Here is a 15,386-nt window from a genome sequence, read left to right as displayed (position 1 = left end):
TTTCAAATCTCTTCTATAACTGTCTTTTTTTATTTTCTTTCCGTGTCCTCTTGTATTTCTGTCATCCCATTTTATCAGATTCTCTCTATCAGTAATTTCTATGCCTTTCATGATTCTGTAAATAGCTATCAAATCTCCTCTCTCTCTTCTTTGCTCTAGTGTCTGTAGTTCAAGTTTTTGTAGTCTCTCTTCATATGATAGTTTTGAGAGTGTTGGTGCCAATTTTGTAATTGCTCTTTGTATTCTTTCAAGTTTTTTTTATACATTTTTTTGTACTTGGTGACCATATCGTTGCTGCATATTCCAATCTTAGTCTTATCAGGGTGATTAGGATTTTCCTCACCATTTCTTCATCCAGGTATGTAAATGCCACTTTGATTGTTCTTATTGTGTGTGTGTGTGTGTGTGTGTGTATGTGTGTGTGTATGTGTATGCAAATGAATTACAAAACTGGCACATGAGCCAATAATATGCTGGTAACCAATAAGGAAAAGTAACCAAAATACCCAAATGCATTTTCAGGGGAGATACAGAAGTGGCACAAAGTCATTTGTACCACTCCTGTATCTCTCCTGAAGCTGTGAATTACACAAAAACACATGGGACTTTTGTATTTCTTTGTCCTCAGTGGTAATTAGCATATACATATATATTCATAGATAAAGATATATAATTCCAACAGTTTCCCCAGGAATTGAACCAAGCATAGCTGTTACTTGTGATTCACTGAATATATATATATATATATATATATGTATATATATATATAATATATATATATATATATATATATATATATATATATATATATATATATACTGTATACAGATGATAGAATGGAGGTAGTGTAAAAAGTCTATTTACATAACATGTAATGGAATCAGAAAGATATGTAGCAAGATTAATGTTGATGAAGATTATCTGAGTAGTACAGTGAATCAGATGATGATGATGTAATTACTTCACAGCAAAGCAGAGCATTTACAGCTCTTTTGAAGGCACCCCTTCAGCAGGTGCTTCTTCAGGAGACCTATCTTTACTGAGTACAGCTTATTTACATCATGATAGGCAGTAGTTGTTCCCTAGACTGTCTAGCCAAGTAGTGCCATCTCCCTGAGGAACACTACAGCTGGAACACCACAAATCCTTTATAGAGTGTATTTTGTGTTGTTGGTGTTCATGATTGTGTACAGTGTAGTCTTCCATAATGTTTTGTCAAGTATGGGGTGAAGTGTTACATCCTAGACAATTGTTTGCAATGCTATCATCCAACATCTTGTGTTAAATTAGAAGCACTGGATGGTGTCAGCACTGCAGTCTGGCCTGGATATTAGAGGGTCCAGCAAAAATTCTGGTAATGCATTGCTGCATACTAGATTTTGTTGTTGAAAATGTGTCTGTATTGATTTACTATCCTTAGTATGGGTTCTTGATTGGGAATCTGTGTGAGCATGGACTTCTGCAATGTGGGCTTGTGTTTTGGGAGTCTGTGATGTTGCTGAGGGTTTTGCTGATGATGTAGAGGAGGGTTTTGTTGAAGATGCAATGGAATGCAGTGCTAAAGATGAGGTGGAGGGATTTGTTGATGATACAATATAATTTTACAAAACAGAGAACTTGTTCTGGACTGTAACAGCAGAAGCTGGATTCTCACAGGTGTGAGGGAGTGGGGGGGGGGGGGGCAATTGATGGTTAAGAAAGGTGGGAAGGTGCCCTAAATGTATTTGATGGAGTGGAGGGAAAACGAACATGTCTTTACCCCACCATCCATATGTCTAAAATGAAGTACTTCCTTGGCACTACCTAGACTAGCTAGTTGAAAAATATCTTGTTCAAGACAGTACTCTTTGCATTGTCAAGAATGTATTAAGTGAGCCTCTCTGCTATGGAAACAATGAACTTCTGATTCACAGTTAAGAGTAGGGTGTGAATCAAGGACAGAGCAGTGACCACATAGGGGACCATTTGTACATTTTTTCCTTCCATGGAGAAACTCATAACAATGGTAACTCTGTAAAAGACAGTTGATGAAAGCTTCTATTGGGAAAGAAAGAGGACCAATATTGGCTAACTCATAAAATATGAGCATGCTACCATTTTCTCTAGTTTCTGTCACTTTGTGAACATTGTCAGGGCACAATTGATATTTCTGAGAATTTGTGTAGGTCTTGGTTGTAGGTATGTGCTTCGCAGTAATTGAATGTTCAGTGTGGTTTGATGGATTCAAAAATTTCATTGGAAGGGCAAGGTAGATGGAGAGGTATGATGACTGGTATTAAGTCCTTACCTCAGATCATCTTTACCATATTTTTTTAGATTATTTGTAGGGAACACTCTAGTCTCTAGATAATTAGCAGCATGGATAAAGTTACCTCTGTTTTCCTTATAGTATGTCACAAACCAGTAAGATGTAGGGGTGTGGTCTTTGGTAGCATGTTCTTCAGCATCATGGAAAAGGTTGGAGCAGTAATAATTCTTGCTGTCAATTATATTGCTTGATCAAATGATCTCAGCAATTAGGCTGTCATCTTCAAGGTGGGAAATGCTCCAATGGGAAACTAATATAATATCCAATATTACATTGATTAATGTTAATAGGCAGCAACAACTTCTAAACTGAGATAATACTAATATCAAATAAAGGTTCCACAAAGGGTACATTCCTAAAAAATGTAAAGGCATAAGAGGGTCTGGGAGCTTTCCATCCAGTACCCTAAGGTTTGGGTCTTTTAATGTGCATGGTTGTGGTACAGATGAGAGTAAAAGGGAAGAGATAGGCAGCATGTTTGTGAGAAGAAAGATGAATGTATTGGTATTGAGTGACATTAAGTTAAGTGTGTGAAGTGAAAGGAGTTTTTTTTTTTCAAGGTTAATGTGGATGAAGGTGAAACTGGGAAGGGAGATGTGGGTTTTTGTAAGTACATATGGGCTTGGTAGTGAGAAGAATGTAGAGGAAAGGGAGGCTTTTTGTATAAATTTAAATGAGTGTATTGAGGGTTTAGGGAGAAATGTCAATGTAGTGGTATTGGCAGACCTTAATGCTAGGGTAAGAAATGAACCAATAGACGGACCGGTTAGAAAGTGTGGAGTTCCAGGAAAAAATTGTAGTGGAGAGTTGATGGTGGAGATGTGTCTAGAGAGTTGATGATAGCAAATACAGTGTTTAGGAAGAAAGTCAAGCATAAGTACACATGGGAGAGGGTGGTGGATAGAAGGGTGGTAGATAGAGCATTAATGGACTATACTGTTTAGTGGTAACCAGGAGAATAGTAGGAAGAGTGAAGGATATACATGTTCTAAGTGGAAAGAGTGGGGGAATATCAGATCATTTTTTGGTGAAAGGTAAGTTGAGAGTAAAGGATAGATGAAGAGGAAAAGGACAGAAGGTAGGGAAGTGCTTAAAGTGAACTGCTTAAATGAGAAAGAAAAGGAGAAGGAGTACAAGAAGAAGCTGGGAAGGAGTGAAGGATAGAGTAGAACTAGGAGTGGAGGAGGAATGGGGATGGTTCAAGGAGGGATTCACAAAGTATGCAAAGATGGTGTGTGGAACAAAGGAGACGGGACTCCGGCGCTTGGCCTTCGAGCCAAAAATTCCATAAATCAATCAATCAATCAAAGAAGATGGGAGGAAATAGAAGAAAAGGTAGTGATTGGTGGGATGAGAAAGCAAAGAAGGTTGTAGAAGAGAAGAAGCAAGCATTCATAGATTGGTTACAAAACAGGATGAGAGAATCATATGAAAGGTACAAAGAAAAGAGAAGTAAAGCATAAAGGACGGAAGAGGAGAACAGATGTGAAATGGGGTAAGAGTATGACAGAAAGTTTTGAAAGTAATAAAAAGATGTTTTGGAAAGAAATTTAAAAAAGAGAAGGCAAATCAATTAGAGAAGAAAAGTTAAAAGGTGCAGATGGAGATATGATAAGTGAAGAGATGGTAGTAAGAGGAAGATGGGCAAAGTATTTTAGGAAGTTGCTAAATGTGAAGGAGGATAGGGAGGGAAAGGTAGTTGCAGTGGGAAGCACTAAAAATGACAGTGATGAGTGAGGAAAATAGAGGAGAAATAAGGAAAGATGAAGTGAAGGCAGTTATTACGATGAAGAGAGCATGTAATGCATCAGGGTTGGATGGGTGTCATGAAGAATGTCTAAAAAAGGAGGTACAGTGATGGTGAATTAGTTGGTGAGGTTATTTACTGTTTGTTTAAGAGAGGGTAGAGTGCCAGAGGACTAGAGGAGTGCCTGTACAATTCCACTTTACAAGGGAAAAGGGGACAAGTGTGAGTGTAGTATTTTAGAGGGATCAGTTAAGTGTAGTTGAGAAGGCTTATGGGAGGATGTAAGAGGCTGATAGATTGAGGTAGACAGGTAGATAGAGGGGTAGGTGGCGAGAATTTCGTTTTTATGAACTTGTTTTCAAAACATCAAGCTGCGAAGGAGTTCCATAATCTTGCTCCTTGTCTAAAGTTTATAAGCAACCACTAGGGACCAGATTTTAATGCTGATGTGACAATATGTAAACTAAGCCATTCCTGCATTGATATTGAGATTGCTTGTGTAAGCAGTATTGCTTAAGACATTGTAACAGTCTGATTGGAGAAGGGGGGAGGAGAAAAATTGATTGGTACATGGGAGTAAAGTCACTCCCTTGGGGGAGGCACTTATTTGTAACAGTAAAGATCATTGGATGAATAAAGTTGTGACATCGGTTCAGAGATGGCTTAGTAAGTGGATTGAGGATCCCAGTAGGGAGTCCCTTGCTGTAAATTGACAAGCCAAGTGTAACATTATTTGGGAAAAAAGAAGAAAATTTTACCTCAGATAGAGTAGGCAGTGAGAATTACTTGATACGGAATGATATTATGAAAGACATTCTTAGTTAAGAAAAGTGATAGAAAGAAATTTAAAAGTAATAAAGAAATACAAAACCATAGCAGGGAACAGTAGTTAGAGTAGTAAACAGTAACAACAACAGAGGTAACAGGGGAAGCAGGGGTGAAAGAGGGTCTTGATTGAGAGGATTAGGAGAGGAACAGAGGGAGAAATTGGTGATGAACAGTGTGGGTTTAGGGCAGGTAGGAGTTGTGTGGATCAGATTTTTGTGGTAGGACAGATATGTGAAAAGTTTTAAGAAAAGGTAAGGATACTTTTTGGGGCTTTATGGATTTGGAAAAGGTTTATTACAGGGTAGAGAGGAAAGCACTGCAGGTGTTGCAGATATATGCGATAGGAGGAAAGCTTTTAAGAGCAGTTAAGTGTTTTTACAAGAGTAGTAGAGCTTGTGTTAAAATCAGAAATGGAGAGAGTGAGTAGTTTGAGGTAAAGGTGGGACTTCACCAGGTATGTGTTATGTTGCCTTGGCTGTTCAATCTAAACATGAATGGGCTGGTGTTAGAGGTAAATGCAAGGTTATTGGTTTGGGGATTGGAGATGGTTAAAGAAAATGGAGAAAAGTGGGGGATGAGCCAGTTGTTGTTTGCTGACTCTGCTGCACTTGTAGCAGGATCAGAGGATGGATTGAGGAAGTTAGTGACCGAGTTTTGGAAGGATTGCAAAAGAAATAAGTTGAAGATGAATGTGGGTAAAAGTAAGGTGATGAGATGTATAAGGGGAGAAAGTGGCAGCAGACTGGAAGTGAGTACTAAGGGAGAGAGACTGGAAGAAGTGGATAGTTTTAGATACTTGGGTGCGAATGTGGCAGGAAAGGCAGGAGTGGAGGTGGAGGTAGAATGTAGATTGAGAGAAGCAATTAAATGTCTTGGATGATTAAAAAGTGTAATGAGAAATAGACTTTTGGGAATGCATGCTATGAGGAGATTGTATAGAGGAATGATTGAGCCAACAGCACTGTATGTAGCAGAAACATGGAACATAATAGAGGAGTGGTTTGAATGTGTTTGAGATGAGGTGCCTGAGAAGTATGATAGGGTTAACAAGGCTAGATAGAGTGAGAAACAAGGAGGTGAGGAGGAGAATGGGTGTGGAAAGGGAGTTGGGAGATAGGATTGATGAGAAAGTATTGGGATGGATTGGACACATGGAAAGAATGAGTGAAGAAAGATTAGTAAAAGAGGTGTGGAAGGCAGAGGTAGAAGGAGTGAACATGAAAGGGTGATCAAGGATGAGTTGGATGGATGGGGTAAATGGGGCATTGGGTTTCACCTGCATCCGTCACCTCCATAACTATGGGTTTACTTCTGTTTACTGTTCCCTTCTATGGTTTTGTATTTCTTTCACTTTCAACTTTCTTTTCATCACTGTCTTAAGTATGTTTTTCACCATATCTTTCTGTAGGAAGTAATATTTCTTTATGGGGTGAATTAAACAGAGGTAAAATTTTTCTCTTCTTCCCAAATAATATTACGCTTGGCTTGTCAATTTACACCAAGGGACTCCCTGCTGGGGTCCTCAATATATTTCCTACACCATCTCTGCACTGACGTTGCGACTTTCTTAGTCCAGTGATCTTTACTGTTACAACTAAGTGGCTCCCCCTAAGGGTGTGACTTTACTCCCATGAACCAATAAATTTTTCTCCATCCTTTCTCCAATCAGATAGACTGTTACAAACTTCTTAATCAATACTGCTTACTCAATCACAATATTGATGCATAAATGGCTTAGTTTACATATTGTTACATGAGCATTTAATGAAGCAGCCTTGCTGTGGATGTGCTGTGTTTTGCAACACTACTTCTGACCAAGGGCAATGGGCAAGATGCAGAGATGACCTGTCATCCAGGAGGAGCCAAGATAAGAGGGAAGGAGGGTGGTGGATGGGAGTTGAGTATGTGGGGATGGAATGGGTGGGAGTGGAATCAAAGGATTACAAAGGTGGAGCATACCGACAGGAGACCTTTTGATCCATATCTAGGTCGGATGCGAAAAAAAAATCATATTGATAATAAAATAATAAATAAAAACTATAATAATGTTGTTTTCACTTCTGTTTTTAGGATATATGCCCCGTGGGGCTACAGGGAGAAGGATGCCTAGTCCCACTCCCTGTCCCTTTCTTCTCGCCTCTTACGATCCAAGTGGGATACTTGGTGGCAGTATTCTTTTCCCCCACCACAGGGAAATCCCCCATCACAGAAAGAGAATACTCAGAGAAATGGTACAGGACAGCAACAAGGGGTTGGGGGACAGCATAACGGAGGGACAGTCGTAGTATAACAGTGTCATAATTTCTCTATGAACAGAGTTTTCTTCTATCATAGACAAAATGATGTGTGGCTCTGGTCCATAGGGGAGCCCCATATAGACCCTAAAGTATCGACTGCATGCTACTTTGCCACAATAACAAGCAGCCAATACCCCAGACGGTGGGCAAGGTGCAGGGATGACCCGTCATCCAGGAGGTGCTCAGATGAGAGGGAGGGTGGGAGGGGTGTGGAGTGTATTTAGGGATGAAATGGGTGGGAGTGTTTTTATGCCTTTCCCTTTTTGGCTACCTCCCTTGTAAGGGGGAAAAAGCCTTGGTATATGTATGTATGTATGTATGTATGTATAATAATGTAAATAACAAATAAAATACATAAATAAATGCATAGGTATAGTTAAATAATAAACAAACAGGTAAATAGTAAATAATAATAAATTGACATATAACTAATAATAAATGAAAATCAGACTGACAAAAGATAACAAAACAAAAACAAATAATATAAGATATATTATAATCATTACAGCATCTTAGGTATTTATCTAAATGATTCTTAAAGCTTCAAACTGAACTACATTGCACTACCTGTGCAGGAAGTTTATTCCATTCATTAACTACACGGTTGGCAAAGTTGTTTCTACCCACCTCCAAATTTAATCTATTTCCTGACAGTTTGAGACCATTGTTTCTTGTCTGATTCTCATTCAATGTGAAAATTTTGTCACTTTTGATGTTGTCAATTCCCTTTAAAATCTTAAAGACCTGTATCAAGTCACCTCTGAGTCTACGCTTTTTTAGGGAAAACAGATTCATATGTTTCAGTCGATTTTCGTATGATTTATTTTTGATATTTGGAATCAGTTTTGTGGCTCGCCGTTGTACTTTTTCCAGTCTGTCAATGTCTTTAATGAGATTCGGTGACCATACGGAAACAGCGTATTCCAAATGTGGACGAACTAACAATTTATATAGCTTGTTGATGAGTGATGGACTTTTGAAATCAAAAGATCGCACAATCAGTCCCAGAATCTTATTTGCTTTCTCAGAGGCTGAAATACACTGCTTGGATGATTTGAGGTCGTTACTGATAATTACTCCGAGATCTTTTTCACTATCCACTTTTGTTAATGAATTTCCAAATAACTTGTAATCGTACTCACTGTTATTTTTACCTATGTGCATTACCTTGCATTTACTTGTGTTAAATTTCATTAACCACTTTTCAGACCATTGCTATAATTTATCTAAATCTTCTTGAATATCTAATTGGTTTGAGTGATCATTTGCCACTCCGCACAGTTTTGTATCATCAGCAAATTTGGAAAAAGTAGATTTTAGTCCATGGTCTATATCATTTATATATACTATGAATAGAAGTGGCCCAAGAACGGAACCCTGAGGAACTCCACTTGTAACATTTTTTCATCTAGAAGTCTTTCCATTTAAAACAACTCTCTGTTTTCAATCATTCAACCAATTACTAGTCCAATAGGCTACCACTTATTCCGTGTAAAGCTAATTTAGTAATTAGTCTTTTGTGTGGGACGGTATCAAAAGCTTTTGCAAAGTCTAGATATATTAAATCTATATTGTTTCTTTTGTCATAATTCGAGATAACTGTGTTGTAGAATTCGAGTAAGTTAGTCACGCAAGAACGTTTCCGTCTGAAACCATGCTGGCTATCATTTATCAAATGGTTACTTTCTAAATGATGTTCGATAGCATTCTCTGATGATAGTTTCCATTATTTTTCCTATGATTGAAGTCAAACTTATAGGCCTATATTTATTTGGTTTCTTTTTGTCACCTTTTTTTAATATGGGAGTAATGTTAGCTAGCTTTCATTCTCTTGGGACATCTCTGGATATGATGGATTTCTTGAAAATAATTTCTAATGGAACAACAATCTCATTTTTCATTTCCTTTAAGATTCTTGGATGCCAACCGTCAGGCACTGGTGTTTTATTAACTTAGAGTTTGTCTATACACCTTTTAATTTTTTCTTTTGTTACATTTACCGTAGTGAGTAAGTTTACCCTAGACTTTTCACAGGTTTCAGTTTGGAATTCACTTTGAGGCGTTTCGTTTACGAATACCGAGCTAAAATAATTGTTTAAGATATTACACATTCCTTCATTTGAATATTCAAGTTGACCGTCAGCAGATGATAGTGGACCAATGTGATTCCTAACAACCTTTTTATCTCTAATGTAACTATAGAATTCTTTGGGATTCTCTTTGGATTTATCAGCGATGTTCATTTCGTATTGTCGTTTTCTATTTCTTATTGTCTTTTTCAAATCTCTCTGTATTGATACATAACTTTCATAGTCATTAGATGCACCCGAGCACTTATATTTCTTATAAGCCTGTCTCTTTTTAACAATACCTTTTTCAGTTTCTTTGTCGAGCCACTTTGGGCGAGCCTGATTTGGGGGACGTCTGTCCTTAAAAGGAATGTAAGTTTGAATCATCTTAGTGAGCGTATTTTGAAATATTTCCCACATCTGATCTACAGGTCTTTCGTTTAATTTTGCCTCCCAATCTGTAAGCTGAAGCTCCTGACGTAGTCCTATGAACTGAGCTTTACTGAAATCGGGTATTTTAGAAACACAAGTATCTATTCTAAAATTGTTTAGGAGTTTGAATCTAACTAAGTTGTCATCGCTATTTGCAACAGATTCACCGACTTCTACATCAGTTACCATGCTTTCGCGGCTAGTGATCAAAAGATCGAGTAAGTTTCCATATCTTGTGGGCTCTTTTACATGCTGAATTAAGTAATTGTCACTAAGAAAATCAATCAAGCAACTACCTATATGGCCATGTTCAAGGGTCATCCAATCAATGTCAGTAAAATTGAAATCACCCATTATCAATAAATCCCGGTTGCAGAAACTAGACAGTTCTTGAAATAACAGTTTGTCGTCTGCTAATGATAATGTCTTTGGCCTATATATTACACCTATATTCATTTTTTGTCCAATTGTTTGGGTTAACTCAACCCACAAACTATCATATCCATCCTGTTTCACTTTCTCTAAAACACAAGCATGAACATTGTTTTTAACATACAATAGAACACCCCCACCTTTCTTGTGGTTTCTATGCCTTTGCTCTTTTGGCTATCTTCCTTGTAAAGGGGAAAAAACCTTAGATATGTATTATCACACAAGTGTCACAACTGTTAGGAAGTCACAGGCTTCCTGGAAGATGACCGGGTTTATTTATATAATGCCTCTGTGCTTAAATGACATAGGTTGAAAATATTAAAGCACTAATTCTCACATTATACATTGTATTTTTGCTATTTCCACATTTACTGGGATTGCACATTTGATAGCAGTTCCTTCCTGATTACATCATGATTGTTGAAATTGTTTTAGTTGGTATAACTTTTTTTTTTTTTTCAATTACACAAATTGTGACAAGAAAAATATGGAAATTTCCTCTATTTCATTTATTACATTATTCAGAAATAACACAGGTACACCACCTACCATTGTATCAGAAAGGATGTGAATTACATCACTTATTTGGGTCAAATGAGATGAACTTCCTAGAGTTTGTCATATTTAGATTCTGGTCATATGTGCCCAAATGTGGAATGTTGTGGAATTATGTTAAAATATGACTGCTGCGGCCATCTGGCATGTTCCCCACTTCCAAATCTCATGACATGATGAAAAAGTCAGAGCAGAACTTTAATCATTCTGGTTGTGGTGAGGTGAGTATACATGTCTATTGGATGGTTTTCAGCATATTTCTACTGTAAAAGTAGAATACAATATATAATAGCACTATAGCTGTTATTATTTCTCTTTTATGTTACATTATGGTAAGTACAAAGGGTCTGTTTAGGTATAAAGGGACTTGAATATTAATGGTTTGTGTACACAATATTCACAGTCCTATTACAGTATATTACACAATTTCAAAGAGTTAGACGTCAATCTTATGATTACATATTTTCCAGGAAGATGGTAACTATCAACATTCCTTTGGAAGAGCTATCCATAGAAGCCACATGTGTCACATGATGAAGAGTATCCGGTGTGACATCTATGGCACAGCTATGTCATGATTCATCTAAGACATCACATGATGAGAGACAGAGGAGAGAAGCCTTTCCAGCGTGACCTGTGTGATTCTGCTTTTGCATAAAACAGTGATCTTAAAAAGCATATGAGAACCTGCACAGGAGAGAAGCCTTTCCAGTGTGACCTGTGTGATTCTGCTTTCTCACATAAGTGTAATCTTACAAAGCATATGAGGACCCACACAAGAGAGGAGCCTTTCCAATGTGACCCGTGCAGTTCTGCTTTCTTGCGAAAGGTTTCTCTCACAGACCATATGAGGACTCACACAGAAGAAATGCCTTTCCAATGTGACCTGTGCAATGCAGCTTTCTCAAGAAAGGATTCTCTCACAAAGCATATGAGGACCCACACAGGAGAGAAACCTTTCCAGTGTGAACTGTGCAATTCTGCTTTCTCAGAAAAGGGTAATTTCACAACACATATGAGGACCCACACAGGAGAGAAGCCTTTCCATTGTGATCTGTGCAATTCTGCATTTTCGGTAAAGGGTAATCTCACAACACATATGAGGACCCACACAGGAGAGAAGCCTTTCCAGTGTGAACTGTGCAATTCTGCTTTCTCAGAAAAGGGTAATTTCACAATACATATGAGAACCCACACAGGAGAGAAGCCTTTCCAGTGTGATCTGTGCAATTCTACATTCTCGGTAAAGGGTAATCTCACAAAGCATATGAGGACCCACACAGGAGAAAAGCCTTTCCAGTGTGAACTGTGCATTTCTGCTTTCTCACACAAGGGTTGTTTCACAAAACATATGAGGACCCACACAGGAGAGAAGCCTTTCCAATGTGACCTGTGTGATTCTGCTTTTTCACAAAAGGGTAATCTCACAGACCATATGAGGACCCACACAGGAGAGAAGCCTTTCCATTGTGACCTGTGCATTGCAGCTTTCTCAAGAAAGGGTTCTCTCACAAAGCATATGAGGACCCACACAGGAGAGAAGCCTTTCCAGTGTGATCTGTGCAATTCTGCTTTTTTGCAAAAGAGTTCTCTCACAAGCCATATGAGAACCCACACAGGAGAGAAGCCTTACCAGTGCGACCTGTGTGATTCTGCTTTCTCAGAAAAGAGTCATCTCACAAAGCATATGAGGACTCACACAGGAGAAAAGCCTTTACCAGTGTGACCTGTGTAATTCTACTTTCTCAGAAAAGGGTAATCTCACAAGACATATGAGGACCCACACAGGAGAGAAGCCTTTTCAATGTGACCTGTGCAATGCAGCTTTCTCAAGAAAGGATTATCTCACAAAGCATATGGGGAACCACACAGGAGAGGTTTTCTAGTGTGACCTGTGTTACTCTGCTTTTTTACAAAAGAGTTATCCCACACAGTATATGAAGATTCCCACAGGAGAGAAGCCTTTCCAGTGTGATCTCTTTGACTCTGGTTTTTCACATAAGACTTCTCTCACAAGGCGTATGAGGATGGACATTGGATAGAAACCATTCCTGTATGACCTGTATGATGAAAAGATCACAGTTTTTTGATGGCTTGGATTAAGCCAGCAGAAAGGCAGTTATGCAAGCGATGCCTACACACTTAGAATCCTGTGTGGCGTTCCTTTTGTTTTACCTGTAAGGTCATTCAAGAGTGAACAAAATTCATTCTTATAGTTCAATATACAAGGAATTTGTCCTCTATGTACAAAAAAAAAAATATTAATTGTTCTCCTGGTAAAGACCCATGAAGTATGAGTATTTACCTGAATTAGTTTGCAGTCCATTCATATGAATGACTAGTTGTTGATGATAGTATTCACCTCATCTATTTAGTCAACTGAGGTTTTGGATCTCTTTATTTTTTGTTATATCATGTTTGGAAATAACTTGGAAGTTAAACCACTAAAATGCACATACTTAGCATTTTATAGTCTTGATTTTATCTAAGAAGCATAATCTTGAGAGTGCCTGATAGCAGACAAACTTTTCAATGTCATAGTTACATTTTCCACCGTTGGGACAAGTGATGACATTAGGGTTGTTGTTTACATTCTTGGACATGGTCAGTAAGTAACACGATGGAGATTTCACATTGAGTGAAGAAGATTTATTGGATTTGGATGCCCTCTCATGTTCCAGTGTGGGTACGGTACAAGGATACATGTATGAAACAATTCGGATATCCAAATCACTCAGCTGATGAAAAACAAGTTGAGAGCGAGGAAACTTCAGAGGATGAATGCCCAGAACAAGCAGGAAATAAGGACTGGTGAGTTCGTCGCAATGCATTACTGCATGCATGCTTTACATACATAAATGTACACCACACACCACACCAGACCAGACACATGATTTCATTGGTTTGTCATCAGACGTGTAGTTGAAGGTTTGAAGGCATAGAATGATAGGACTAATACCTAGCAGACATTGATAGGCCTGGCCCTATCTGCCAGGCCCCAGCATGCCCAGCAGGGCTGGTTTTAATTTTCTTTTCTTGGAAAAATAGCCACACAACCACCAAGATGACCACATCCACAGTGCATGGATAGTTCATCTGTTCATGCAAGGAGGTTAGCATTCATGCCATAAACCTATGAGCAAGCAGAAGAATTTTTTATCAACATTTTTAACATTTGCTGAGCTTGTTACTTTATTCCAGGTAGCCTGTAGCTTGCAGAAATAGCTAACCCCCCCTGGACTCCCCATTTCCCATTGCATGGCTTTGCTGAAATTTATGAATTTGACTATTTCAGGTGTAGCTGTGGACATTGTGTCACAGTGAAAGGGCAGAGAGAGCTTGTGTTGCTCTGATTCCAGTGCATCACCCAGCACCCAGGATTTTCATTGTCTACCTGAATCCATATGCTCTTGAATTGACAATGTATAGAATCAATGACAATGGGCTGATTGGAAATGACCAACCTCTGCACAAGTTAGTAGGCCCACACATGTGCATGTAGCATTACAGTATTTCAGTTACATATAAGTCCAGGCCTTTTAATTTGAATAATATTGCTGGAAAATTTGTAGCAGTTGTGTTTTGAAGTAAACTTTACTAATTTTATACAAAATTGTATCTATTCTTAAAATATGTCTGTAAAATAATATATATATACATACATATATATATATATATATATATATATATATATATATATATGATAGACTATGTAGAAATGCATATTTTTATGTATTTGCAGCAAAATGAATGATCATATATTGGTACTTTTATTTCTTTCAGGCTGTACAGGTATCTTGCCAATCGTAATTTAGTGGAGTGGTGTTGGCAAGGACTGAGCAAATGAAATTACCTGCCCCTTCCAGTGTGTGCCAGATCAAATTAAGAAAAAATGGCCTGCACCAGATGGACATTACATAGGATTTAAATACCCTTCAGCAATGATTTTGGTTCAGATTCTTGGAATTATATTCGGAGTACTATGTGTCCTTGGTATATAAAAAAATTTAGTGTGTTGAAGATTAAACCTGGACCTTTTTTTCTGGATGATGTCAGACTTCTCTTGATTTTCATACTTGGAACAGACTGGTTCAGGAACTCTCATAGGAGACTGAAATTTGGCATCTCTTGCAAGTTTGTATGATGGATATTCAGAACGCAACCTCAGTAGTTCACTGAGTAAAATTTGTACATATTCTGTAAATAAAAAATGGAGATTTATGTTTTGTACATTTTATTTAGTTTTGTCATATCAGAATAGTACCAAATTTTTAGGTGAGTATTTTGAGTTTATCACATAGCTCCAGTAGGAATTCCTATGCAGTTTCACAGTTTGGATGTGATATGTAGCACAATAATGCTTCATGCACTCACCATATGTTAGATCAACCTTCTCCTTTGCCACTCCAACACCTGTTTTGGCTTTGAGAGCGGAGGAGATATACATCCTGAAAATATGTTTCTGATGTCCTAGCCATTTACATAATGCGCAGTATTGATGTCATCAGCAAAGGTTATATAAAAGAACATATAATAAGAACATAAGAATGAAGGAGAGTACAAGAGACCATAAGGGCTACAATAAGCAGTTCCATGTCCATTACCACCTGTCATCCCCATCCATAAAGTTGCCTAACCATTTCTTAAAGCAACAGATAGTTTCATCGCTAAGTCTATTCCATTCGTTGACCACCCTACTAATAAACCAATTCTTGCCT

General features: G+C 37.9%; 1 protein-coding gene across 4 annotated transcripts in view; it reads left to right on the top strand.

The window, feature by feature from the left end:
- The window catches only part of LOC143030972 (uncharacterized), a 29,362-nt gene extending 14,484 nt beyond the window's left edge, over positions 1-14,878 (top strand). For 3 of the 4 annotated variants that reach the window (XM_076194276.1, XM_076194277.1, XM_076194278.1), the window contains 3 exons: positions 11,139-13,479; positions 13,964-14,142; positions 14,452-14,878. In XM_076194276.1, coding sequence (XP_076050391.1) covers positions 11,348-12,394 — 1,047 coding nt within the window. In that variant the 5' untranslated portion in view covers positions 11,139-11,347 and the 3' untranslated portion in view covers positions 12,395-13,479; positions 13,964-14,142; positions 14,452-14,878. The remainder of the gene's footprint in view (positions 1-11,138; positions 13,480-13,963; positions 14,143-14,451) is intronic. The other variant, XR_012966959.1, reaches the window with a different exon arrangement.
- The last annotated feature ends 508 nt before the right edge of the window (positions 14,879-15,386 follow it).

Source organism: Oratosquilla oratoria, chromosome 12 (assembly GCF_046742065.1).
Source record: "Oratosquilla oratoria isolate Oo_2021 chromosome 12, ASM4674206v1, whole genome shotgun sequence".
NCBI lineage: Eukaryota > Metazoa > Arthropoda > Malacostraca > Stomatopoda > Squillidae > Oratosquilla > Oratosquilla oratoria.
The sequence above is the reverse complement of the archived record's forward strand: the minus strand, read 5'-3'. Positions and strand labels throughout refer to the sequence as shown.